The following is a 26,988-nucleotide window of genomic DNA, read 5'->3' on the forward strand; positions in this document are numbered from 1 at the left end:
CCAGTGTAGGTAGGCAACCTGGCCAGCTCCAGGTGTTGGGGTCCTCTGCACAAATGCCTTCTAATTGCACAAGTAGTTGTGTAGAACTCTGAGAAGCAAACTGGAGACTTCACAAAAGCTCTTCATTCCATTGGAAGTATCTGGGGTCCTCTGAATGCCAGGCAGTGAGCCAGATACACCAGCTTGGACCTAATGGCTGGTATCGGAGATAGGGGGTGGGAAGCAGACAAGAAATGGGTGGGTGAGAGGTGGGAGGGCTGAGGGCAGGGCACTGCATAGTGCTCACGCCTGGCTGAGCTGAGAACAGCTGGGTGGCCATGCTGCCTGCAGTGCTGTGTGCCCAGGGCCTGGTGATTTAACAGAACTATGCTCTGGATGTCCTGTTAATGGGCTAGTAAAAACAGGACAGAGGCAAGGAAGCCGATTTGGATGGAAGCAGCTGTTGCTTTAGCCTAGACACCAGTTTTGAGGGGAAGGTACAGGTGAGGACCAGCAGGCCCCAAAGAGATGTCCAGCACCTGGTGAAGGCCACCTAACTGGCTGATCCCGAAGTGGTTGTCATTGCCTTTCCACTGTAGGGAAATGCAGGTGTGGGGAGCTGACAGTGTGGGTGGGGGTCCAAATACTTTCCACCCTCTCATGTTACTTTGTATCCCCTCTTCCTCCATGTCCTCTGACCCCTCAGGCCTGCTCTCCACTCCCTTGGCCTGCACAGAGCATCCCCTTAAGTGAGGGAGGAGCCCAACAGTGAGGGAGGGCATGTGGTGATGGGGGTGGGACTTAAAGCCAGGACCCTCTGCTCCAGACCCCCTCACAGACCACAGTACATTGGGCCTTAGCCTGCAGGCTTTGCTCCCCTGTACAGCTTCTGCTGGTAGAAGTGTCTTCTTCCCTAGTTGCCTCTGCAGACCCAGCTCTTCTCAGGCATGAGGATCAAGGGGGCCTGGCACAGAGCTGTCTCTGGCCCCTTTCTTGCAGGTTTTCTTAGGGTGCAAGGCTTTGTCTCTGGTCCTCACATGCCTCTACACTTGTCATTTTGGGCACTGCCCTGAGTCCCTGAGTAGCCCCATGGTGCTCATCTTAAACATGAAGGCATGAAGGGCAGAGAAGTGATGAAATGATGCATGACTTTATTAACCAGACAAGATCCTCCTAGTCACTCAGTACATCCCTAGAGGCAAAATCCTGGCATACAAACTGCAGGGAGCTTGACTGGAGGATCCCAGGGCTGGCTGTCATCCCGAGACACAGATTGTCTTCTGAGGCCACGTCCCTATTTATTTGCCCCTGCCCAAGCCCACCATCTTCCTGCTCCCCTTTGTCCTTCCTCCTGCCTGACTCCTCCCCCTTCTCTTTGCTCTTCCTAGGAGGCCTGCTGACTTGTGAGCTCTGCAGAATGTGGGCATGGGTCAAGGCCCAGGGCAGCAAAGACCCAGAATAGGTGAAGGATAAGGTGCTGAGGGGATATTGGACACAGGTCCCCATGGGGCTAGGGATTGACTGCCAGTGAGCAGAATTCCTTGCAGAACCTTAGCTCTGACCTCTGCCTTCCCTCCAGATCTGTTCTCTGCTCCAGGCAGAGCCAGTGGGAGCCCCCTGGTATCTTCTGGTTCCTTATAGCTCCCAACTCTGTGTAGTCCTCTGGGCAGGAGGGACAGGGGAGAGGAGACCAAGAGGAGCCCCACGTTCTGCAGAACCCATCAAGGATACAAGTAAGAGCTGTCCAGAAACTGGGCAGAGGTCTTATAGGACTTGGGCTTGTTTGTCAAAATGGGCTGGGGTGGTTTCCTTACTGTGCTTGGTGTGTGTGTGTGTGTGTGGGGGGGGGGTCTGGGGGAAGGAAGCAGGGTGTATGTGGGGGTACTGTTCAGGGTGAGAGAAGGCTAGAGGGTAGATTTTCTGTTCCAGAAGGTAGGACGCCCTGGGGGTATCTTCCACAGTCTCTGGGCATGGCTGGCTTTGGTTTGTGGTCACTCACCCTTGCAGAATGCAACCCTCCATGGGATGACCAGCACTGAAGGCAGCCCTGGTTGATGGGGTGCTGGTGTTGAGACAGGCTCTTTCTCTTCCCCTCCAGTCTGGGGGCCTCTCATGTCTGCCACCATGGCACTGGTTGCCTGATGGGGGCAGGCTGGGATTGGGGGATCTGAATATTCCCTTACTTTGACTCCTGCCAACTCACATCTTACTTGTTTTGGGGGGCCCACTCCTATACCATGATGTCTAACTGCAAATGTTGGGGAGAGACAGCATTTATATTCGCCCCTTCCCTGTGGGGGTCCAGAAAGACCAGAGAGCCCTCAGAGAAGAACTTTATGTAAGGAGAGGGTGTGGGGACACACTTGGGTCACTGTCACCGTGGGAAGATGCTGCCATCCACCGCCTCCTCCAGAATGGTCTCCACACGCCTCCGCTGCAAGGAGAGGGGCTGTGGTCGGTGTGGGAGGAGGCGAGGGGTCCTCCCACCCACCCAGGGCTTGCCAGAACCTCTTGTCGATCCAGGGGATCCGGAATCCGTGTGGGTTTCAGCTGTGGCGGCAGGAATGTCTCCAGTCTGATGGCGGCGCGCGCTGAGCCCTGCCGCTGGATCAGGAGCGCAATTTCCTCTGCCTGCGGGCCAAAGCCGGCTGAGCGGCGGCGCGCCTCAGCTGTACCCACCCTCTGCCCACTCCTGCGAGAGGGTGGTCTTCCCTATGGGTGGTGCCCCCGCCCTTGATTCCAGGCCCACCCGCATTCGGGTGTAGCGCAGTCGCAGGGCGCGGACTCGCCCGCGAGCCTCCGCGGCCTTGAGGACGCCCAGCAGCCGGTTCCAGCGCTCGGTGGGTAGCTCGCACTGCGTCCAGGTGCGGGGGTCGGGCACGAGGTACTCCAGCTCTACCGACTCGCGCGGAAAGATGGAGGCGGCTGCACCCACGTCCTCGAGCAGGTCACCGAAAAGCAGGTGGCGGTGTCGCTGCGTGGGGCTCATGGCGGCCAGCCCCTCCAGCGTCAGGGTCCAGCCTGGCTTGGTCGCGGGCACCCGCTTGGCGCGCTCCTCACGAGGCCCGCTTCCTGACGCGCTCTTCCCCACCTGCTCACTCGAGCACTTCCCTGCGGGCGGCGGCATCCGCTGGCCTGAGGAGGGAAAGGGACACCCCGTTTGCTGTCCAACCTTAAACCGGTCCCACCGCGCGGTCCAGCTTTTTCCCCCCGCTGGATTTGTCGCGGCAGACTTCACTGCCCAACCTTTGGCCTTTTTGAACACAGGTCGTGGCCAAGGCGCTCAGCCGGGTGGTTGACCCACTGCCTCCGGCAGCCAGCGAGGACTTCCTGATCCATTCAGTTTTAGAAACTGCCCTTTCTGCCCACCGAAGGATTGAACTGAGAAAATGCCCCAACCAGGCCATCTCAGGCCTACCCAGGGATAGAGACCACAAGGGACTTCCCTGGGTGAGGCCTATTGACCCCCATTTCTGCGGTCACCTGTCAGCATCCCACTAGAACTCGGGGACTGGTCTTGTCTGTCCTGTCCTGTCCCGGCCCCAGGAGCAGTGGTTTGGGGGTGACCAGCCAGGCCGAGATGGGTGTGCTTGTGTGCCTCCAGGTTCGTGCATGTCTGTGTAGGTATACATTTTTTTGTGGCGGGTATCTTTGTAGCTCTGTGTGTGTATGGCTGCATGTGTGTGGATGGAGGCTCTGAGCCGACTGCTTTAGGGCAGTCGCCATCATCTTGGCTTGACTCCTGCTGGGCCGAGGCAAGGGGAGCAGAGCTCAGAGAAGAGGGGAAAGCCCAGCGTCCTTCTGGTCCCAGTCGCCCCATCTCACCCTCGGGCCAGATCCTGGCTCACCGTGGGTCAGGAGCAGAGCCAGGGACCGCCGGCCCGCCCCCAAATTTCAGAGTTTCCCACCCGCGCCCACTCGCCCGAACTTCCCGGTTCTCTGTGGGAATCTTCGGTGCTTGTTGATGCGGTTGCCCGGCAACCCGAGCCCTGCCCCACCTCCAACTGGGTGGGTGGGTGGGTGGGGGGCGGCCCCTCAGGCTGAAGTGACCTCTGTGCTGTACATACTGACGCACCATTTTGGGGGCCACGGACTCACCATCTGGGCGCGGGAGAGGGCTTTGGGCCTAACTGCAACCATACTTTTAAGGCTGAGATCCTTTCCCATCAGTGCTCATCAGGCACTGGGACAGAATTCAGGGCCCCTCATCCTACCCCTGGGTGATTGGTCCTAGATTTTTGGTGGCGTTCTTTTTTTTTTTTTTTTTTTTTGTCTTTTTTGGAACTGGGGATCGAACCCAGTGCTTTGCGAATGCAAGGCAGATGCTTTGCCACTGAGCTGCATACCAGCCCGGTCCTAGATTTTCATAATCTATTTGTCATTTATTAATTTTATGATACAATGACAATTTTAGTTTCTCAGTTTATTAATTCTGTAATGATTCATGCACATATCAGGTATTCACATACTCATTCCACAGTTTAGTTAGACTAAGATTAGTGCAGATTTAATCATAGTGTGTTCCTGTCTGCATTGCTTCCCAATCCTATCATACCTGTTCCTAGGTAGGCAGATGGTACCTTCTGGAGTTCAGAGCCAGAACTCTACAGGTGCAGCTTCCTGGCTGAGGTGCCGGTCACTGAGCATCCCAGGGCCTTCCTGATGCTGACCCCCTCCTGTGTGTGCCTGGGCATCAGCACTGTGGGGGAAGGCACTGCACAGAGGGGGTGGGGAGGTTTTACCGTGGTCCTTCTTCTGGGATGTGGGCACAGGGAGCTGGAGAGAGTTCTGTCCTGTCAGAAGGGACTTGTAGCTTTCTCTTGGTATAAATAAGAAGCATTGATGCAGGGAGGGGGGGAGGAGGAGCAGGAGGACTCCCTGCCCCTGCACTGGGGCTGGGCGCCAGGGCTGGCACCAGGGAGGCATGGAGGTGGGTGCGCCCTTTGCAGATGCTGTGTTCATTCTGGCACCAACTCTGCCCAGATGCAGGTGACGTCCCACATGGCCCTGTTGGCTCCACTGCGACTTGTGGGCACGTGCTCCTTTCATGGGTGACATTCATGTCTGGGCCATCCCTGATTTCCTTGCATGCCTTGTTTTGCCTGTGTATGACATGTGCACATAACATGTCCCCTGATGAGCTTTGTGTGACTCGTATGTTCTGGTCAGGCCCAGGCTCTGCCTGCACCCCTCTTGAGGGCTCACTGAGTTCTGGTCAGGGTAAGAGAAGTCTGCCATTTCTTCTGCACTGCCAGTCCCCCTTTGTGGGAAGGTAGTCTGCATCTCATCCTGGTCACCAACCATCAGATGACAAGCCTGTCCTCCCACCTGTGATCGTATCTATGAGGGGCCAAGAGGCCTCCTTTGTCTGGCCTTTGTGCCAGCCTCCATGGAGACTTCCACAGGTGTCCACTGAGATCGCTCACAGGCCTGCCTGCAGCACTGCAGCAGTTGGTGTGGAGGCCCTGTGGTGGGCTGAGGGATCCAGGGCTGGGGTCAGGGGCAAGGCAGGACTGGAGCCCCCTGCCCCATATGGGTGTGGCAGCCCCAGGGACATGTGAGATAATCAGACTGGTGTGTCCTGTGGCTCTGCTCTGCCGACCCTCACAGTACCTACAGCATCCCCTTCTCCAGGACAGGATCTGGGCTGGGAGGCAGCAAAGGCCATTAGGAAATGAGGCTCTGAAGATGGGCAGACAGGAAGGGGCAGCTGGAGTGGGAACTCTGGGCTCACCTAGGGAAGGAGCTGCAGGAATCTGAGCCTCCCCTGGCCCAGAGGTCTGGGGTCAGACCCTGAGGTCTGGGGTCAGCCTTGTCTGGAGAGTGTGTGTGAGAGTGTGTGTCTCCTGGGTGTTAGAGAGCCTCGGCTGGTGTTTGCCTGTTCCCGTGGGCGTCTGTGCTTTCTCTGAGTCTGCCAACATGCCTGTGTACACCTTGTAATGGTTTGCATGTATGTGGCTCTGGTGTGCATCCCTAAGCATGTACCTGTGTCTCTGTGTATTTATCCCGTGCTTGTCTAGGTATCTGTGTACATGTTTGCTGGTATGTGTTCCCCAAATGTCACATGTATTCCTGAGTCTCAGCTGCAGTGGAGATGCAGAGACAATCCTGGGGGACAGCTGGGGATGCTGAGTCCTGGGGCGTCTGATTGCTCTGGCCTCTCCTGATTTGACAGGTATCCTAGCAACACTGTTGTCAGTTGCCTAGCAACCAGATCCCCATCCTTGGAAAAGAAGCAGGGTCTGGCTGTGTGGGGGGAGGTCTAGCTCTCCTTTACATCCTGTGTAGGAAGAACAACCCCATGACTGTTCAGTGCAGGGGTCACCCACATGGCCTTGACTTGTAACCTTTCATTTCAGTGTGCTTATGACCTCTGTGCTGGCAAGGAGGCAGATCCATGGGAGTGATTCAGCTGTGTGAATGCCAGGGCCCTTCTCTGGGGCCCAACTGTGGAGATGCCCTTGGTGTGGCTCCATGTGACAAGCAGACCTGGGCTTTCCCAGCCTGCCAGGTGGACAGGGGTCTTTACACCTCTGAGGTTTCACATTCTCATCTGCTGGAGAGATGTGCGTGGCAGCAGCCGTGTGTGCTGGGGAATGGGCTTGTTTGTTCAGGCATGGCGTATGGTAGGCACAAGCAGCACACAGTAGGTGTGGTTGCAGTGCTGGGTTCAGCACCCTTCTGCTTGTTTACAGCAAGGCTCTGAGAACTGGCTGGGCCGGACATTGCTGTCTGCCTGCCCACTGGGCTCTGCCGACTGTGGAGCCTGGCTGAGGGGTGCTGTTCTAGGCAGGGAGGCCATCCAAGGCTGGTCTGGACCAGGCTGTCCAAGGCTGTGACTGCATGTGTTGGGGGCCCACGTCTGCCTGAGTGGGTCTGTCTGTAGGGTTCTCCCTGAGTTCCTGTTCCTGGGACTCTGTTGTCTGAGCCTGCGTCCTCATATGTGTCTGAGTTCTGGTCTGTGTCTGCATCTGTGTCTGTGCACATCCATGTCATGTGTCCTGGCCTGTGTGTGGGTCTGTTGGGTCTGTGGGTCCCTCTCTTTATGTGTGCCCTGATCTCATGTCTGTTTCCATGTGGTATGGGGCCCAGGTGGCCCTGGGCAGCCGTCCTCCTTCCATAGACCCCTCCTCCAGCCTGCGCAGCCCCTCCTGCTCTGGAGCAGCAGCCTCCTCCCCCTCCCCCTCCCCCAGCTCCTGGCTGCCGCACTTGCTGCACTCGCCACTGCGTCTAGTCTGGCGTCTGCTGAGAAGCAGCAGCTACGCTGCAGCCCCATCCAGACCCTGCGCTGAGGCAAGGAGCGAGCCGCCTAGCCCCACTCTGCTTCAGCCTCTCCATCCATCTGCCCAGGGCTGGGGTCTCCTCAGTCCCCATTCCCAAAGAAGTCGTGGAGATAGGGCCTGAGGTGCTAGAGGTAAGTGGGGGGCCCTGCTCTGCAGGGCTGGGAGGGGCAGGAGAAGGCTGTGCCCGGGTGTTCCTGGGCATGTCTCAGGGGCGCTAGTGTCTGTTCTGTGTGTGCATGAGGGTGGTTTGGGCATTTTTGTGTTCATATGTGTGCATCACATCACCTTTGAACATACGTGGCTGTGTTCCCGAGTCCCTGTGGGTGGATGTGTGTCCTTGTGTAACCATCTCCATGCAGTCCACGTTTGAGTCTGTCAACCAAATGCGAGGTACCTTTGTGGGCATGAGTGTCTCTGTGTTCTGTGTCCCTCTCTTGCATACACCCTTGTGTCTCCATGTGTGTCTGTGTGTAAGCACAGGCTGTATCCTCACGTGTGTGCTTTGTCCTGCATGTGTGCTTTGGTGTCTGCAGCCAGCCCCGGGGTCTGCATGCCTGTTTGGGCTGCACCTGCTGTGCTCTGCGTCCTGTGTGGGTGTGTGCCTTGCCACATGGTCACTTGTTTCTGTGCCCTGTCCCAGGTCCTATACAGACTGATTTTTCAGGGCAGCAGAATGGAGTCGCTTTTTCCTGCCCCACTCTGGGAGGTCCTCTACAGCAGCCACCTTCAGGGCAACCTGTCCCTCCTGAGTTCCAACCACAGTGTGATGCCCCCCCACCTGCTGCTCAATGCCAGCCGTGGCTCTTTCCTGCCCCTTGGGCTCAAGGTCACCATCGTGGGGCTTTACCTGGCCGTGTGCATCGGGGGGCTGCTGGGGAATTGCCTCGTCATGTACGTCATCCTCAGGTAGGTGGGGCCCATTTCTCTGTGAGTCCCATACAGCTGCAGATGGGAGACTGAGGCAGGAGGCTGTTTGGGACGGACCTGAGCAGATGGGGCTATCTTGCTGCTTCCATTAAGTTCCTTTTCTCCCTGTCCAGGGAGCGGGATCTATCCTGAGGCCCTGGATGCTTAGTCCTTTCCCCAGCCTGTCCGTCCAGGTAGTGACGTCACCTCCCTAGACCCTGGTCTGAGCTGTGCTGAGCTGACTGTGAGTGACCTCGTGGGCTCCATAGCGGCCCTAGGAGTTGGCCCTCCTCAGGGCTTGCCAACCTCTCCCACAGGGACAGGCCTCCCTGAGGCCCCTCTCCTCTGAGCCTGGATCTGCTGGTGCTCAGAGATGGGAGAGCTTGGGGACCAGAGGAGATGCTAGTGCCAGGTGGTTAGGGTGGTGGCACAGCTGGGTGGCCATGGGGGCACTGTGGGGGCACTGTGGGGCTGCACTGTGAGGTGGGTAAGGAGCCCTTCACGTGGCACATGCCCTGGGCACATGTGGCAGAAGGGGAGGGATTTCTGGGCTGGGGAGATGAGGGACCCTGTGTTCCTCTGGGTGGGAGAGAGTCGAGTGCACTGCAGACAGTGAGTGGGGTCTTGAAAGGAGCCTTGGGAGACTTGAGCAGGAAAACAAGAAACCAGTGAGTTTTTACTGGCTCAGGGTGTTCTCTCTGACCCAGAAAGAGGTGATTCTGAAGAAATGCTCAGGGCTCTGAAGCAAGCGTCCCTCCATAGGGCCTCGCAGGCTCCCAGGAAGCTGCTGGGTAGCAGTGGTGTTGGTGGAGGCAGAACAGGACAGTGGAGTGTCCAGTCCCTGACTCCCCAACTGTCCTCTGAGCATCCCTGACAAACCCCATTTCTCTGTGAGCCTTGTTTCTCCATCCAGAAAGTGGGAAGGACAGGCCACATAGCCACGTGTATGTGTATGGTGTGTGTGTGTGTGTGAGAGAGAGAGAGAGAGAGAGAGAGAGAGAGAGAGAGAGAGAGAGATGCATGGTTGGATAAGGGGAAGAGCAGCTTTGCCCTTCACAGTACTGACCTCTAGGGAGGACCCTAGGGAGGGTCCTGCCTGACCCACAGGCCTCTGTGGCCAGAAGTGCAGCTGCCTGGGGGCAGCCATGTACCCTGACCACCTTCCTGCTAACAGCACCTCCCTGTGTCTCCTTGTACTGGGCATCACAGCCACTTCCTGGATTATAGTAGACATGGAGGCCTTCTTGACCACCAGTGTCCTCAGAAAGACCCATGCTGAGGAGCTGCCATGTCCACACCACTCAATTGGTGGCACAGAGTGCGTTTTGAGCCACCAGACTGGGGTGGCTTCTAGGAGTTAAAACACCTGGTTCCAAGCCCCACTCGCTTTTTATCAGCTCTAAGGCCCTAACAAGTTTCATAGACTCGGTATGGTGGCACATGGCTGTAATCCCAACTCAGGAGGCTGAGGCAGGAGGATTGTGAGTTGGAGGCCAACCTGGACAACTTAGTGAGACCCTGTCTTGAAAAATAAAGGGCTGGGATGCAGCTCAGTGATAGAGTACCCCTAGATTAACTCACCAGTACCATGAAAAAAAAAAAAAGGAAAAAGAAAGCAAGCTACTTAGGGCATCTGAGCTTTAGTTCTCTCCCCCATACAGCGGCAATCCAGTAGCATCTCTGTGAATCTTAGATGAGATAACATCCGTGGAGGAGCTTGACACAGGGAGGTACCATCATTGTCACTGCTGTTCGCATTGAGGTTGCAACTCGGCCTCTTTGTGCTTATTCTTTTTCTTTTGGTACCAGGAATTGAAACCAGGGCAGTTAACTTGTGAGCCATATCCCAAACCCTTTTTAATATTTTATTTAGAAACAGGATCTCTCTGAGATTCCTAGGGCCTTTCCACGTTTCTGAAGCTGCCTCTGAGCTCAGCGTCCCCCTGCCTCACCTTCTTGAGCTGCGGGATCGAGGCACGCACCACTGCACTGGCCGTCTTTGTGCTGCTGCTTTCCTTTCCCCCCAATATTTTTCAGTAGTAGATGGACACGATACCTTTATTTTGTTCATTTATTTTTATGTGGTGCTGAGACTCAGACCCAGGCCTCACACGTGCCAGGCGAGTGCTCCACCCCAGCCCCCATCTTTGTGCTTATTCTTAATCTCTAATAAACAGAACGGAACCCCAGGTTATTTTATGGCAACTAAATCGACGTGGAATATCGTCACCTCTGGTGCTTTAACTGCCACCACCACCACCACCATCCTTACCATCATCATTATCACTATCAACACCAACACCACCCTCATATCTCCACTGTCACTGTCATCACCATGATCATCGTCACCACCATCACCACCATTACCATCATCACCACCATCGCGGCCCCCATAACCATTCTCCCCACCACTATCACAACCACTTATTAATTCAACAAGTATTTATTACTAATTTGCCATTTTTGCAGCTCTGTTCCAGGTGCTTGGATACAATTGGACCCTATGAGCACCCCTCCTGTCCCTGTCACCACTTCCTGTTTCCATTGCTAGACAGTAGTATGGACTAGGAGGTCTTTGATGTGATTTCACATACTTTGGAGCTCTTACAAACCTCTGGTAGCTGAAGGGTCAGGAGTTGAGTCCATGAGGAATCTTGAGGGAAACTCAGGGGAAAGGACAGGGTCTTTCTCTTATGATTCCGACCCCGTTGCCGTGCAGTCAGGCATGTGCTCTGGCACCCCACAGTCTTTAAGGTCTGGAGCTCTCTGTAGGTGTCAGAATCCCTTTCTGAAGCTGCCTCTGAACTCAGCGTCACCCTGTTAGAATGTTTGTTTCCACGCTTCATTCCCCAGACTGGCTCAGTGGGCCCTAGGGTTGGGTCCAGGACCAAGTCCTTGCCTTTCCTGCCAGGTCTAGTCTAAGTGGCCAAAGGAACCTTTCTTCTCCCTGTCCTCTCTTCAGGCACACCAAGATGAAGACAGCTACCAACATATACATTTTTAACCTGGCTCTGGCAGACACCCTGGTCCTACTGACACTGCCCTTCCAGGGCACAGACATCCTACTGGGCTTCTGGCCATTTGGGAATGCCCTGTGCAAGACCGTCATTGCCATTGACTACTACAACATGTTCACCAGCACCTTCACCCTGACGGCCATGAGTGTAGACCGCTACGTAGCCATCTGCCACCCGATCCGTGCCCTTGATGTCCGGACGTCCAGCAAGGCTCAGGCTGTCAATGTGGCCATATGGGCCCTGGCCTCTGTGGTTGGCGTCCCTGTTGCCATCATGGGCTCAGCACAGGTGGAGGATGAAGGTCAGTGGGTGGCCCTCCTCTCTGTACCAGGTTCCCCATGGTTCCCAGCAGCCCCTCCTGATCTCGTTTTTCTCCCTGCAGAGATCGAGTGTCTGGTGGAGATCCCTGCCCCCCAGGACTACTGGGGCCCCGTGTTTGCTGTCTGCATCTTTCTCTTCTCCTTCATCATTCCCGTGCTCATCATCTCTGTCTGCTATAGCCTCATGATCCGGCGGCTGCGTGGTGTTCGTCTGCTCTCGGGCTCCCGAGAGAAGGACCGGAACCTGCGGCGAATCACCCGGCTGGTGCTGGTGGTGGTGGCTGTATTTGTGGGCTGCTGGACGCCTGTGCAGGTCTTTGTTCTGGTTCAAGGGCTGGGTGTCCAGCCAGGCAGTGAGACGGCTGTGGCCATCCTGCGCTTCTGCACAGCCCTGGGCTATGTCAACAGTTGTCTCAACCCCATCCTCTATGCCTTCCTGGATGAGAACTTCAAGGCCTGCTTCCGCAAGTTCTGCTGTGCATCCGCCTTGCATCGGGAGATGCAGGTATCTGACCGAGTGCGGAGCATCGCCAAGGATGTGGCCCTTGCTTGCAAGACTTCTGAGACAGTGCCGCGGCCCGCATGACTAGGCGTGGACCTGCCTATGGTGCCCGTCAGCCCACAGAGCCCATCCACGCCCAACACGGAGCTCACACAGGTCACTGCTCTGTAGGCTGATCCCAAGCGTCTGGAGCTGTAGATGGCTTTTCCCTTTGGCCCATGATACTCAGTCCCAGAGGAGGACCTGAATGACATCATGGGGCAGTGGACTGTGGCTGCCTCTCCCGCTGTAGCCTCTATAAGACTAAACTGCACTCCTGGTGCGGGGCCAGAGGGGATGCAAGGACACTGCCTGCAAATGTCCACTGCTCTGTGGACACCTTTGAGAGGAGCTGCTGCTCAGCAGCCATGCTCCTGTGACTCCTCCTCAACCTCTCCCATGCTGAGTCAGCGGAGCCTTGATACTGCAGGTGGGCTCATGCCCAGGTGTAGCCGCGGCTCTGTAGTCACCTGCACCCCGCATGCTGTGTGCTATTTGTGTGGCAGGGCTCTGACTGCCTCTGACCTTGCAGTGTCTACTCAGGGCCACTGGACTGTCTTGGTGTTGCCCAGGAGTGTAGTGGGCAGCATTTCTCTGTGGAGGGACTGACCCTGAGCCCAGGGCTTCCACCTGGAACACTTTCTGACTCCATCTGAGCAGCCAGGGCTACCCTAGGAGGGTATGCAGCAAGCTGTCAGCCTTGGCTGGAGGCTTCATGTGGGTCCTGGCCCAGTCACTTTCTCAATGTTCTTGTGCTACAATGTACAGCTTGTGGATTGGACCTGCCTCAGTGCTGCCGCTCTCTGCTCTTCCCGATGGTGGCTCTGCCCTGGGCCTGACTCCCACTTCCCTTTCTGAGGCGAACAGGAGGCCTGACCCCAGCAGTTTTTCAGGGGCTCTTGCCCTCCAGAAGCCTGATGTGCACTGTTGTGCACAGACTGTGCAGCCAGTGCTGCCTCTGCAGGTGTGGGAGGTGGCTCAGGGAGGGGTGCTGCAGGACCACCGTGGGTGGCTCTATGGCTTGCGAAGCATGGGCCCTGTGTGTTTAGTCAGAACAGCATGCTCAGCCCTGAGGGCCCTACCACCTTCTGGGGAGTTCTCCCAGTCTCCTTTGCTTGAAGTTGGGTCAGTGGCTGTGCAGATGGAAGGGGCCTGAGGCCTGGGGAGGTATGGCTGGGCTGGGTTTTGCTTTGCATACCCATTGCTCACTGTTTAGTCGCAGGCCTCAGAGTGTCTCTGGGTAAGGCCTGAGCCTGCTGCCAGATGTGAGGTTGGCCTCACAAGCAGAGCTGCTGTGCAAGGTTTGCTTGGGCTAACCTGCAAGGACTCTGAGCTTTGGGAACTCTGTCCCTTGGGGAAACCCTGCTGTGATCACCCAGAGAATCAGGCAGCTTTGCGAACACTCTTCCTGCAGGTGAATTTTTGAAACACCTGCAACATTGAAAAGAGGCTCTTCTTCCCCAGACCTTGGTCAGTCTTGGGCTGGTTCTTCCTGCCCTGGGGAGCCTTGGCTGCAGGGCTGTTCCTGGGGAGACCCGGGCACACTCTGTGAGGCCTTTGGCAGGAGCCACCTGGCTATAGTGCTTTCTTACCAAGGCTGAGAACTTTGACTCTGTGCTGTTGTAATGCCACCTGTGACATTACCTGTGTATTTATGCCTGTGACCAGTGTCATTCCTTGTGTGTGTAGCCAGCCCTGAACCTGTGTCCTGTTTCAGACTCTTCCACCAGGGGGTGCTGTGGCCCATGACAGACCAAGGCAAGGCCTGGCGGCCCTGTGGTCGCGAGGGTCATGAAGGAGGGCACGATAAACCTGCTCTCTGACTGGATGCCCTCCTTAGAACAGGTGTTTCTGACTCCATCCACATGGGGACTGGTGTCGAGCTTAGCACATGAGCGGGAGAGGGCTGTGGGGCTGATGAGTCCTCTGGCCTCTGTGAAGCTCACAGGTCAGCCCTGTCCCTAGGAAGTTGACCTGGTGAGAGGAAACTAGTTCCTGATGTGTTTCAGGGCTTCCCTTTGATACAAATAGTGCACCTGGCGCCCTGGGCTATGGTTGATGCCCCTCCTCCCAGGGCTGCAGGAGTCTCTTCACCCCATTTTATGTGCCGACCCTCACCTCTGCTCAGTTCCCCTTCTGTGAGCAGAAACATGCAGAGCAGCCTCTCGAGTGGCCCTGCACCCTGAACCATATACTCACCTCTTGACTCCCGAGTTGACTGGCAGAGAGGACCCTGTCAGAGAGACTTGACGGCACACTGGTGGGCTCAGGGTTTCCAGGGTGGGCAGGTGGGCTGATACTATTTTGTGCAAGTTTTCATGATGGACAGCCTCGGGCGGTGTAGCAGGCACTGTGGACTGGCAGCTTGTGCACCACAGTTGAGTTCTCATAGTTCCACAGGCTGAAAGCCCATGGACAGGGTGCTGGACTCATCAGGTTCCAGTAAGAGCTGACCTCCTCATTGTGACATGACGGAAAGAGGGCTCCAGAGCTTGGTTGTCCCATTCATAAGGATGCTAGCAGCACCACAGGGTTCCACTTTCACAGCCTGCTCACCTCCCAAAGATTCACCTCCTGACACCAACACGTCTAGGACTACAGCATACGAACTTGGGAGTTAGAGTTCTCACACATTGCTGTTCAACAGAAGTCCAGCATCAAGGGAAATGTGGGAGGAAGAGGCCCTGCCAAGGGACAGCGTTTTAATGCCCAGGAGATGGTGTGGTCCTGCTGGAGGGGCTCGTGTGAGGGGTCCTGGGCTGCTGCCCCACCCTTCTGGTGGGGCATATGTCCTGGGCAAGCACCCACCCGGGGTCTGCCAGGAGCCTGGCTAGCAGGGTGAGGCCACAGGGGGAGGCTGAGGCTCCATGGCTCTCTAGGACTGTGCCCTTCCCAAGGTCCACCCAGCCCCACAGCACCCCTGCCTGCACCTTTATCCTGTCCCTGGATGGGGACAAATCCAGCTTCCATGAGCCTTGTTTTTTTTCTTTTGTGCAAAGGGAGACATAGAACCATCCCGGTGGGGCTGTGGGTAGGGCTGGTGTGTATGTGGGGCTCAGTCAGGAAAGCCTGGGCACAAGAGTTGTTTCAGACTATTCCACCAGGGGGTGCTGTGGTCACATGGCAGACCAAGGCAAGGCCTTGAGGCCCTGAGGTCATGAGGGCAGTGAGATTTGGGCACTTCCCCCCCCCCCCCCCCCCCCGGGGTGAGGCTCTCCCTGGGACCAAGAGCCAGAATGTGGGGGTTTGGAGGAGTGAGCTGTTCAGGGTGGCCCCCCTACCCAATAGTAGGAGTCTCTGGTGGGAGGACTAGGCTGGCTTGGGCAGGACCCTGATAAGTCTGTCTTTGGTATCACTGGGCCCTGGCTGTGTCTGTCTCTTGGTCCCCATGGTGCTCCCAAGGAGCTGAGGAGGGAAGGGGAGGCAGCTCCCTTTGTTGGGCTGTGGATGGGGGCAGGAGCCATAAACAAAATGTGATGGGGCCTGTTCTTGTACGTGGCCCTCCCCAAGCCTGGCAGCTCTCCAGGACGCCTGCCTCCTGCTCTTCGCACCCACTCACCCCCTCCTCCAGGCTCATTATTCAGTGCTGTGCTCCTGGTTCTGCTGCCACAGCAAGATGCAGCCTCCGCCTGGGTCCTGAGGAGTTCTCGGGCCTAGGAACAGCGTGCTTGAAGTGGTAATTAGGCTGTTTGCGAGGTGTGACAGCCCAGGCACAGCTCGTTCTCTCTGTGGAGTGGTGGGTGTGGATGGTGGTTAAGAAGCACCCTCAGCCCCTCAGGGCGAGGGGCTGGAGCTGCTTAGGCTGAGAGCAGTGACTCTTCACTAGGCCTCAGTTGCCCCACGGGTGGCTGGGAGCCGAGGAAGCTGGCATCTCTGTCTCCGTCGGTGTCTGTTCCCATGGTGGTGACGCTGCTCCACTGCGCATGCGGGCATGTCAATCATTTAAGGAGTGTTCAGCTAAACACTGTAACATGAGGTTTCTTAATCTTAACCTTACCCTAGCCATCCTATCCCCCTCCAAGACTGAGGCAAGATGTGCAGCATTCAGTTTCAGACCCGGGAAGTCTTTAGTGCTGTCCTAACTCTTCCAGGCACCATCGGAGGAAGGCATGGCTCCCCAAAGGGGACACCCCCACCCTGAGCAGGAGCAATTGTCTCGTGGGAGCTGATGGCTCCCGCACAGGACCACAGGTCTGATAAGATACACGTCCTGAGCAGCAAGCAGAAATTGATCAGGACTTCTCTGGAGCCATCTTGCCAAATCAGAACTGAAATCACTATGGGCCAGACCACAGCCTGTCCAGGACTGCTTAATCACGCAGGCCTCTTGCCCTGGCCCCAGTTCTTCCTCCATTTAAATCTAAAGCTTCTGTCAGCATCTGTTAGACAGGCTTGGGATGCTGGATCTCACTTTGCCTTCCCAATGTGACCACAGTGATTAAAATCTCCTGCTTTTCACCATGACCTTTTCTGTTTGGTTTTTGGGTGAGTGGCCAAAATCGGACAGGCCTGTAGCCCAGGACCCCAGGAACATTCCTATCTAGTATACAGCATATGCCAGAGACGGTGACAAGTGACTTCTGAGAAGACTTAAGAGATGTCCAGGCTTCCTATTGGAGCTCCAGGATCAACTCCCTGGGGGACTGGGGCCAGCTTGGAGGCCCTCAGTCTGTGGAGGGTCCATGCATATCCTCAGCCCCTATGCAGCCTCCAGAGGACCTGAGTCCACCGCGTCCCGACTGGACAAGGGAGACAGAGCCAGAACCACCCAGAGAGGCCACTCCTGCTTCCTGACAGCGAGCAGCAAAAACAACATTGATTTTTTTTTGTAGCTCTGGGTTTTGCAGAAACAGCAATAGGTCTCACATGCAATGTTGGGCTAGGGAAGATGCCAGGTAGAGATTACAGTTAAGTTGTTGTTTGGGGCTCATGGAGGCAGGGAGGGGACAGTGAGGTGGGCTGGCACTGTTCTGGACTTAGGTCCAGTGGGGGAGGGGGCACCTTCTCTGGGGTGCCTCGGAAGTGGTGAGGGCTGAAACCTACCGCATGATGCTCCATGCCGTAAGGCCAAGAGCCAGGGTGCCCAGAGTGACTAGTCTTTGGGCAGTCATGGCCTCTGGACCCCTGAACTGTGTGTGCATCCCTACCCTGGAGGGAGATCCAGCACCCAGCTCTGGACCCAGGCCCACCCAGGAGAAGGGAGTTTTGGATACCTGCTCCTCCAAGGGCCTACAGCCTCTAGACTGTGGGGGTCCAGAGGGCGTGGTGCTGCAGCAGGTCACCAGGGCCTCCAGAGGGCGTGGGCCTCCTGGTGGATGTCCCTGGGCTTCAGGCCAAGGTGGATTTTTGTGGCTTCCTTTGATGTCCTTGTCCTCAGCCTTGGCAGCAACGCTTGGCTGTGCTGCCCGAGGTGCCCACAGTATGGTCACATCATAGTCCCATTTGGGTGGAGCCTAGGAGAACACGGTGCTGGCTCCAGGACAAACTCATAGTTCAGGGTCCTTCCCCTACCGATTGCGGTTCTCAGGTTCCTGGGTTCCAGAGAGGACATGGATGGGACCATCTGGGGGCCATCTGCTGGTCCCTCCTGTGTGTGTGACCGGGCTTGGGTGCCTTCTGCTGGGACCGGAGTCTCTGCTTCTGTCCGTGCAGGGCTGTCCAGAAGCATGGTCTTTCTGTGGTTGTCTGTGCAGGGTTGGTGTCTTCTGTATGGAGAGCACAGGGGCATGATGGGAACAGTATGGACACCCCTGGCTGGGGTGCTGCATCTGGGAGGAGAGGGAAGGGCTGGGCACCAAGGCCCTCAGCACAGGAATGTGGTACGGAAATTCTTGCGGAAGCCGTGGTCCAGGAAGGCGTACAAGAAGGGATTGAGGCATGAGTTGGCGTAGCTGAGGCTGGTGATGGCGTAGGAGATGCCGATGACCACGGATGTCTGGGGCATGTCGGTGGTCAGGGCCACCACGGAGGCCAGGTGGAAGGGCGTCCAGCAGAGGAGGCAAACAGCCAGCACCGTGAGGACCAGGGCAGTCACTTTCCGCTTGGCCTTGCCCAGAGCCTTGGTGCCAGAGCGGAGTCTCACGGCCCGCAGCCTGCGCAGCAGGTCCACGTAGAGCCCACAGATGGTGCACACAGGCAGCACGAAGCCCAGCACCAAGGTGTAGATGCGACTGGCCTGGAACCAGGCCCGCTCTGGCTTTGGGAAGCTCAGCCCACAGCTGGGCACCTGCAGCTCATTGCTGTATACGCCAGCAAAGGAGAAGAAGGGCAGAACCAGGACAGCGACAGCGACCCAGACACACAGGCTGGCAACCTTTGCCACCCGCGGGGTGCGCCGGGGCACGCGGCGGGACCGCACGGTGGCCAGGACCACCAGGTAGCGGTCCACGCTCATCAGGGCCAGAAAGTAGATGCTGGAGAAGATGTTGCAGTGGTCGATGGCCAGCACGAGCTTGCAGAGCAGCTCCCCGAACGGCCAGCGCTGCAGCAGGTGCTCTGCGATGTTGGCAGGCAGCACCAGCACGAAGAGCCCGTCTGCGACGGCCAGGTTCAGGACAAGCACGTGGGTCACGGTCTTCATCTTGGGTGCCCTCAGGATCACCAGGATGACTGCCGCATTGCCGGCTATCCCCACGACACAGATCACGGTGTACACCGCTGGCAGCAGCACGTAGAGTGCCCATAGCGGCTGGGGGAAAGTGGTGTTGGGCTGGGTGCCGTTGTCCTGGGAGAGGCTGGTGCCCACTGTGGCAGCAGAGAAGGAACTCCCACTGCCATTGACCTCTGTGTGCCTGGCTGACTGCATTGTCTTGGGGCTGGAGGCAGGTTCTGGGCAGGGGTCTCCTTGGGCTGGATTCTGGGAAATAAATAGCCAGAAACTTTGGGTTCTGGCCACCAGAACAGTGGCCACCTCAAGTTCTCTGGCAGAGGGTGCCACCACTCCACCAGGCCAAGAACACTTGGGAGTCATTCTGTCCATCCTGGTCCTGAGGCAGGCAAGAACCTATTGGGTGAGGGGTCTCCTCTGGGATGGCAGGCACATTGGGCAGCTCAGCAACCTTCCCTAGACCCTGCTCCTGCTCTGCGAGGTCAGCCCCACCACCCTCTTGGGAGGCAGATGCTTGGAGCTGTTCCCAGCAGCCCCCACTCTGCCCAAGCACAGTCCACAATTAGAGTGGTCAGGACTGTTGTCCTTTGGCAAATGCACTTCCCAGGGGCATCCCTAGCTGCCTTCAAATCCCAAGTACCAAAGTATCAGAACAAAGCACTTTCCTGCAGAAGTTCCCAGCCTGCACCCTCTCTTCCTCCCTACCACTACTGCAGACCCTGCCAGACTTCTCTCCACTCACCTGTCAGGTGCCTGGGGCCAGAAGTTGGTGACCTTCAGGCTCTGAGTGGCAGCAGAGCTCAGATAGCCTTGGGAGGGAGAAGGGAGGTGGTTGTCCCCTGACAGACTTCCGGCAGGGGTCCTGGTCAGCCCTCACCAGCTGGGAGGGGGATTCCAGGACCTGCCTGCTTGCTGCCGGTTTCCTAGCTAGGCTCTCCTCCCTGTGGCAATGCTGATGCGCAGGCAGGGAGGGAGGGAGGCGGGTCTCTCTTGCTGACGCTGTGAGCCCCAGGAGGCAGCCCCCCCACAGTGCCGTGGTGCCTTGCAATCAACCCATCCAGGGCCTCCTTGGCGCTCACTCGGCTAGGGACTCCCAAGGGGCTAGCTAAGCAGCATGTGCGTCTGAGTCTGTGCGTGCAAGTGTGTGTTGGGAGGGTGGGCCATGCAGGGGCCTCTGGCATTGAGAGCATCTGTGGGTCACCATGGGCCTGGAAAGCCTTACCTGTGTACATGGGTGTCTTATGCCTGATCCTGGGTGTGCACGACATGTGGCACATGCATGTGGGTCCCTGTCATGTGCACAGGGGTTTCTGTGGGTGACTCTACACGGTGTCCGAGGGGGTCTGGGTGTCTTTGGCCTAATGTAGGGCCTGGGGACCATATGTCCTCATGTTGAAACCTGTTGGCTGCAGGCAACACAGCTTCTTTGTGTCTTTTATGTATGGAGCAGAAGCTGGCAGGCCCTGAGATGGTGGAAGGGAGGTCTGCTTCCCTGCCGGCTCCTGTCCACTCACTGGCTCAGTGGCTCATGCAGCGGTGGCAAGTGTGGCACTCTCTCTGGGCTGATCCTTAGGTCCTTCCCTTCTCCCCACCTTTGGCTCCTGGAGCTAGATGTGCCCAGACTCACTCAGCCTAGTGGTGAACAGCAGGGCACTCTGGCAGAGCAGGCTTGGGTGGTAGCCTCAGGAGGTTCCTCGGTGTGGCTGGCTGCAGGAGGCCTGTGGCTGCCCATCAGAGTAGTGGCCACTGCCCTCTGGGTTGCAGCTCATGGTTTCTTCTGCAAGTCGCTCCATCGTTTCTGCTTGTGCTTGTGTCCCCTTGTGGTCTGGACAGGAGCCTGGGAAGTAGCCCTGAGTGCCTGGAAGTTGCAAGGCCTGAGGCCACGTCCACAGGCGCTGCAGATGGGCCCCTAGCTCCCTGCCACGTGCCATGTGGAAATGGAGTCCAAAGGGGGCCTGGCTGGCAGCAGGGCCCGGGGCTGGGCCCAGAGGGATCATCCCCAGGAAAAGCCTAAAGACCATGATTTTGGGGTATTAGGTGGTCTGTTCAAAGCTCCTGAAAACCAGAGACAGGACAGAGAAAGGGGCAGCCTGTAAGTGGTGGCCGTGTCCTCCTTGGCTGTGGGGGGGGCACAGGCATTGCCAAGGGCATGGGCTTGGCCAGGCAGTGAGGGTCTTGGCTGGGGTGAGGGATTGACCCCACCTCAGCGCAACGGAGGCGTGCATGGTGGGGGCACGTGCTCTCCTGGAGTGGGGCTGGGGCTGACCATGCTGGGCCTGCTCCGGGGTGCTGCTGGTCCCCCCAGCATCAGAGCCAGTGTTGCCTTGAGCACCAGCCTGGGTGGACTTCTGGGCACCCTCTTGCTCCTTGTCTCTCTACACACACCAGAGGCACTGTTCTTTCTCCAGAGCTGCTGCTCTAGACTGCCTGCCCCCCAGCCCCACAGGGGAATAGCCTACTACCAGAGGGCAGTTCTTAGGGTTCAGACTCCCCCTCAGGGCTTCCCACCATGCCCCTGCTTCGTCTAAAGCAATCCTACTCGTGTTTGGCTCAGCCAGAGCCCCTTCCACACCCTCTCTCTGCCTTCCAACTTGTCCTAGTCAGACCCTCACCAAGGCCATCACATCCAAATCGGGGGGACAATGGGAAGGACAGGCATGGGGAGGGAGGTGATGGGAAGGAAGAAGGGGGTTGGGAGGGAGGTGCTCTGCACATTCCACAATATATCAGGGTTTTTTATTCTATAATGTTGTGCCTAGCCTCGAGCTACTCCATTCTCAGTGCAAATGCTAAGGCAGAATGGCCTGTGACTTGTTTGGCTATCAGATGACCACCAGACTTTGGACATGCCTGTGACTTGTTTGGCTAACAGATGACCACCAGACTTTGGACATGCCTGTGACTTGTTTGGCTAACAGATGACCACCAGACTTTGGACATGCCTGTGACTTGTTTGGCTATCAGATGACCACCAGAAGTTGGACATGCAGAAGTCATGGGAAGAGAAACTCCCATGCTCAGCACAATCACAAGGCTTTAACCAATAGATAAATCAATCACACTAGAAAAAAGTGACCACTTGAACTTGCAGAATGAAAACAGAAGCACAAGCTGGGTGCGGTGGCCAAGCCGGTAATCCCTGTGGCTTGGGAGGCTGAGGCAGGAGGATCGTGAGTTCAAAACCAGCCTCAGCAACTTAGTGAGGCACTTGGCAACTCAGTGAGACCCCATCTCTAAGTAAAATATAAAAAAGATCTGGGGATATGGCTCAGTGGTTAAGGGCCCCTGGGTTCAATCCCTGGTACCAACCCCCCCCCCCCAAAAAAAAAAAAAAACCCCAGAAGCAACTGCATGCAAGGGTGTACCAACCCAGAGCAGAGAAACCAGGTATCCTGGTGAGTTTGTGGGTCTCGCCGGGTGTGATCCTCACCTGAAACACCAGAAAGGAGAGGTGCCCTGGTAGTGGCACAAGCCCTGCCAGACCACCCAGTGGTAAGAAACGCCCCTGCTGCGTGACACTCTACATCTGGGTTGGTTCAGCATCTTTCTGACCACCGCAGTGGCTCTTCTGCATTTGATCTTCTCTCTGGGTGCAGCCTTCTACACCCTAGGGCCACCTTGACCCTGTCTTAGCCTTTCTGTAACCTGCATCACTGTGTAAGGTGTGGTGTGTCTTGAGTGTCATAGATATTAGTAATTAGTGTTGGAATAAAAGAACCTATGATTGTCCAACTGAAGGCCATGAAGTAACCCAGGAATACTCAGTGAATTTCAGAGTGGGAAAGTGGTACAGCCTGTGACTTTACTGTTATTCAATGAAGCTGACACCGTGGAAAGGCACAAATGTCTGGTTTGTATTAATGGCTAGCATGCTCACAGGAGGAGGGGTGGGATTGAGGGGCAGAACGGGTTTGGGAGGCCCAGGGGTGCCAGGGGTGAGTGCTAGGCACTCAGGCCCATTGGGCTGGGGAGGCCCAGGGTCCCAGGGAGGCGCTGTAAGTGCTGGTCATCTGGCCTGAGGCCATGTGTGCAGGGCTCCAGCTGCCTCCTCCCCTTCCAAGAGCTCCAGGGCCACTCTGTGTCCCTCAGCTCCTACCCTGAGGCGCAGGGAACAGCTTTCTTCTGGGTGGGGCAATTAGAGGTCAGGGGTGGAGGCAGCCCTGTGCTAGGTCCATGGGTGGGGTGGGGCAAGGCTGGGTATGTCTAGGTGTTGGGGGTGGAGGGAGGGGACAGGGCCGGTGGCCTGCACTGGGGTGTTGTGTGTGGGGTTTTCACAGGGGCCAGGAGGAGAAGCAGCCTAGGTTTAGGACCAGCCACAGCAAGACCTGGAGAAGGTGCGGAGGCAGTGCCCGGGGGGGAAGTGAGGAGTCCAAGGGAGGTGGAGCCCCCTGCCTGGTGTTCAGCTCAGGGGTTCTGGGGGCAGGTAGCTGAGCAGGCTGGGGATGGCAGACAGGTGACAGGTCAGGAGGGAGGGGGGTTGGCCTAGGAGGACACCAAGACCTCCCCTTAGCCCCTGAGTCTCCTCTGGTGAGCGGGGGGAGAAGATTTGACTCCCCTTGCCACCCTGCAGGGTCATGTAGGTGGCAGATCCCCAGCTCAGAGAACTTGGCTGCGAAACTGTGACTCAAGTGCACAAACAGGAAGGAGCTGATTGCTCCCCAGGGCCCAGGCCCATCTTAGCCTCACTACTGGGATTGTAGAAGTCAGTCACTGAAGTGCTCCCAGTCCCTGCCCCCAGAGGCCCCATCCAAACAGAAGCGGTGGGAGGTAGTACGCCCACAGCTCCAGGGGCCATCTTCCACACCTGCTTGGCAGGAGCCCAGGCCCCAAACCCAAACAGACCCTGGGACACCTGTCCTTGCCCAGGGATTCCCAGCAGCTTCCAAACTTGCCCGGTGCTCAGTCCCAGGGGGCTTCACCAAGGGCTCTGTGTCCTTCCTGGGGCATGTCTCTGAGGGTCTTGGTGCACAGGAAGGGGTGGTAAGCACTGCTGAAGATGTAGAGTCCTCCTTGGATAGGAGGGGTCTGGGGGGTCTCACTGTCCCTAGCTGGGGGGCAGTTGTAGTCACTTGTCAGTGGAGGCAAAATGGGCAGGAAGTATGCAGGTGCCTTCAAGTCTCCAGAGAAAGGGGCTCCCAGGCATGTCAGTGTGTGCAAACACACATGGTACTGGTTCGCTGCTCCTGATACTGCAGGGCGGGGAACCCCAAGCTCCCAAGATGGGCCCAGAACATCCAAGAGCCAAAGCTGGACCCCAGCCTCTTTCTGTTTGGTGATTCCTGACAAAGGGCAGGCAGGGCTGATTTGTGCTTGATGCCCCAAGGCTCTCACTCCCTCACTAGTTCGTATAGAGCTCTGACCCTGCGGGCAGTCCCCATAGGCTCATGCCCTCACTTGGCTGGATTGTGGTCCTGGGTGTATGGGCAATGCTCTGGGGTGCTCCAGTAGCCAGACTGGTGGACTTTAGACTAGGCTATCCGTGGGCTGATGACTTGGGATTGAGAAGGCTGGGGAGGCTTGCTGGTCTCTGGTACCCCCAGGATAGGGAGAACCGACATGGCTTGGTGGCTGAAGGGCAGGTGTGACAGGCTCCATAGGGTTAGGGAGCTCTTGGCCTCATCCATTTCCTCTGCTCTCCACTTGCTTGGCCCCAACCTCCAGCTCAAAGGGCAGACACTGACCTGAGCCTGTGCAGGAGCTTCAGCTGCCTGGGAGGACAATGGATGCCACTGTCCCAAACAGCAGGCACACCTGTACACGTCACCCTCCTGCACACCATGTTTGCATGAACTTCTCCAGATCAACTGGAACAGAGAAAGGTCTGTTTCCCTGGATGCTGAGAGCCACGACCGAGTCTGTATGGCCCCTGGCATTTTGCCAACAGTATTGATTGACAGGCGAGGCATTACTATCCGCCTCTGCCGCTACTTTTGAGTTCTCGCACTATTTTGGAGTTCTCCTGGGGATTTCCGGGGATTCCCCGAGAGTTCCCATTGGTTGGGGAAGTGCAGGAGGAGGGATTTCCGGGAGAGATATTTCCGGCTGGGGGTTCCTGGACGAGCCGCGTGGCGTTCGGGAGGATTCCCCGGGAGCTGTGTGAAGTGTTTTCCTGCAGTTCAAAAATAAAGTTTGTTCCTGCTTCAGTGGCTGGTGATTTGTGCCCAGCCAGACTGCGGCATTTGGCAGCCCGTGCGGGGAACGTCTGAAGCTTGGGGGTAAGTGAAATTGCTTGCCCCTAAGGGAAGGCGAGAGAATGGGTGACCATTTTAAAAAACAATGTGTTCTTGTTTTGATTTGTTTTGTGTTTGTTTCAAGCTGCCTATCCCTAGAATTTTCTCAGGCAGATTGGGAAAATGGTTGGCTCAAGGTTTGAAGTTGTTCACCCCTGAGGAAGAGATAGAAATAGACCACAGATGCACATATCAAGAAAATAGGAAAATTGATAGAACGATTTTTTGTTCCGTTTTTGTTTCATTCTGTTTCGGTTTTGTTTTGTGTTATCTTATTGGGTTGCGTTATCTTTATAACAGATTAGAAATTAGTAAAAAACAAACTGAAAGAGTGTTAAGTAAATTGTTAGAGGTTCAGACCATGGAGAAAGACATTTTAGATCAAGCAAAAGAGAAGGTCTCTCAAGGTAGTCAGACAGAGGAAGAAAATTTAAAGGAAGAAAGCTTAGAGGAGAAACAGCTACAACAGGAGGCTGCTACTAACACCGTTCTATCACCAGAGGGCGTAATTCAACCAACAGCTCCCCCTATGGAGATAGCTGAGTGGCCCTCAAACCCCGTAGTTGATAGATGGGATCCTGAGACAGGACCTCAAAGATTAGCATGCCCTGTACTTGAGCAGGCAGGAGGGCAGCAAATTCACTGTGCTTTAGATTTCAAAACAGTGAAGCAGTTAAAGGAGGCTGTAACAACCTATGGTCCTCAAGCACCGTTCACTGTAAGCATGGTCGAATCCATTACCAACTTGGACATGACGCCAGCAGATTGGGCTAACATGTGTCGATCTGTGCTAAATGGAGGACAATATTTGTTATGGAAGGTTGCCAGTGAGGAATTTTGCAGGGAGACAGCTAGGCAAAATGCAGCAGCCGGTTACCCTCAAAGAAATCTAGATATGTTGTTAGGAAAAGGACCTTATGAGGGTCAACGGCAACAAATTGAATATGATCCTGGCGTATACACACAAATTGCTGTAGATGCGGTTAGGGCATGGAAAACTTTACAGGGGCATGAGATTTACAAGGTTAATTATCTAAGGTAATACAAGGAACTAATGAACCTTATGCTGACTTTGTAGATAGGCTTACTCAAGCAGCTTCCAGAATTTTTGGGGATACAGAACAGGCAATGCCATTTATAAAACAACTGGCTTATGACCAAGCAAATCGTTGCTGCAGAGAGGTCATTAGACCATGGAGACATGAAGATTTAAACACATGTATTAAATTATGTAGAGACATTAATGAACAAGGGCAAGTCTTAGCAGCAGTACAACAGGCTTTAGATGCCAGGCCAAAAACATGCTATAATTGTGATCAAACAGGACATTTTAAAAGGAGTTGCCCCATAGGAGGAGGGTTTAACAAAGCTAGGTATCAAAGGAATAGAATACCGGGTATTTGCCCACGATGCCGTAGAGGGAAACATTGGGCTAATGAATGCCATTCTCAAACCACCATAGAGGGTATTCTGTTATCAAAAAACAGACAAGGACCAAGTGTTTACCCACAATATTGTGGAGAAAGGCATCGGGCTCCATTGTCAAAAAACGGACGGGGGGCCCAATGCTCCGGGGCCCATGACCACAAATGTATGGGGCACTGGAGGAACCCAGAAACACCATGGAGGAACCCAGCAACACCATCAGGATAGCGCCCAGGACACATTGTCCATCAGATCTCTCATCAGACGAACCAGAGGGAGCGCAGGGTTGGACATCTGAGCCTCCGCCAGAGCAGTACTAACTCCAGAGATGGGAGTTCAAATCATTCCCACAGGAGTAAAAGGACCTCTTCCCCAAGGAACAGTAGGCTTATTGTTAGGACACAGTTCTTCTACGCTAAAAGGACTTATGATAGTCCCAGGGTAATTGATCCTGATTATGAAGGTGAAATAAAAATTATAGCTAGTTCTCCAAAGGGTATATCAGTAATTTCACCAGGAGATAGAATAGCACAGTTATTAATAATACCCAGCCTACATGATAAATTTTCCAGTAGTACTATAGAAAGAGGTTCCAGGGGATTAGGCTCCACAGGTGTAGATTGGGCTATGCTGTCTTTAAATTTAGATTCTCGCCCCATGCTAAAACTAAATATTCAAGG

General features: G+C 55.8%; 3 protein-coding genes across 6 annotated transcripts; 1 reads left to right on the top strand and 2 right to left on the bottom strand.

The window, feature by feature from the left end:
• Positions 1-2,300: 2,300 nt before the first annotated feature.
• Positions 2,301-3,106, bottom strand: Lkaaear1 (LKAAEAR motif containing 1). The gene is made up of 3 exons (XM_071607447.1): positions 2,729-3,106; positions 2,488-2,610; positions 2,301-2,413 (listed from the first exon to the last, which is right to left on the bottom strand). The coding sequence occupies exons 1-3, from the start codon at positions 3,104-3,106 to the stop codon at positions 2,354-2,356; spliced, it is 561 nt and encodes a 186-aa protein (XP_071463548.1). The 3' UTR covers positions 2,301-2,353.
• A 316-nt stretch (positions 3,107-3,422) lies between these two features.
• Oprl1 (opioid related nociceptin receptor 1) lies at positions 3,423-13,701 on the top strand. 4 transcript variants are annotated; one of them, XM_071609108.1, is made up of 4 exons: positions 3,423-3,429; positions 7,927-8,168; positions 11,131-11,486; positions 11,568-13,701. In XM_071609108.1, exons 2-4 carry the CDS (start codon positions 7,936-7,938, stop codon positions 12,089-12,091), a joined length of 1,113 nt encoding a protein of 370 aa, XP_071465209.1. In that variant the 5' UTR covers positions 3,423-3,429; positions 7,927-7,935; the 3' UTR covers positions 12,092-13,701. The 4 variants fall into 4 exon arrangements, with proteins under 4 accessions (XP_071465209.1, XP_027810165.1, XP_027810164.2 ...); XM_027954364.2 differs by lacking the exon at positions 3,423-3,429 and adding an exon at positions 5,555-7,393 and having other exon boundaries at positions 7,903-8,168; XM_027954363.2 differs by lacking the exon at positions 3,423-3,429 and having other exon boundaries at positions 7,462-8,168.
• A 4,148-nt stretch (positions 13,702-17,849) lies between these two features.
• Positions 17,850-18,851, bottom strand: Npbwr2 (neuropeptides B and W receptor 2). The gene has a single exon (XM_027954123.2). The coding sequence runs from the start codon at positions 18,849-18,851 to the stop codon at positions 17,850-17,852; it is 1,002 nt and encodes a 333-aa protein (XP_027809924.2).
• Positions 18,852-26,988: the final 8,137 nt, after the last annotated feature.

The sequence above is a fragment of the Marmota flaviventris genome, chromosome 2, assembly GCF_047511675.1.
Source record: "Marmota flaviventris isolate mMarFla1 chromosome 2, mMarFla1.hap1, whole genome shotgun sequence".
NCBI classification, from domain to species: Eukaryota; Metazoa; Chordata; class Mammalia; order Rodentia; family Sciuridae; genus Marmota; species Marmota flaviventris.

What these genes read in the sequence shown, in the direction of transcription:
- Lkaaear1 (XM_071607447.1), bottom strand. Translation starts at nt 3,106, where the DNA reads ATGCCGCCGCCCGCAGGGAAGTGCTCGAGTGAGCAGGTGGGGAAGAGC. An exon ending in TGCGCTACACCCGAATGCGG is followed by an intron (nt 2,611 to 2,728) that starts GTGGGCCTGGAA and finishes TTTGGCCCGCAG; the next exon opens with GCAGAGGAAATTGCGCTCCT. An exon ending in ATCCCCTGGATCGACAAGAG is followed by an intron (nt 2,414 to 2,487) that starts GTTCTGGCAAGC and finishes CTCTCCTTGCAG; the next exon opens with CGGAGGCGTGTGGAGACCAT.
- Oprl1 (XM_027954363.2), top strand. Translation starts at nt 7,774, where the DNA reads ATGTGTGCTTTGGTGTCTGCAGCCAGCCCCGGGGTCTGCATGCCTGTT. An exon ending in GTCATGTACGTCATCCTCAG is followed by an intron (nt 8,169 to 11,130) that starts GTAGGTGGGGCC and finishes TCCTCTCTTCAG; the next exon opens with GCACACCAAGATGAAGACAG. An exon ending in AGCACAGGTGGAGGATGAAG is followed by an intron (nt 11,487 to 11,567) that starts GTCAGTGGGTGG and finishes TTCTCCCTGCAG; the next exon opens with AGATCGAGTGTCTGGTGGAG.
- Npbwr2 (XM_027954123.2), bottom strand. Translation starts at nt 18,851, where the DNA reads ATGCAGTCAGCCAGGCACACAGAGGTCAATGGCAGTGGGAGTTCCTTC.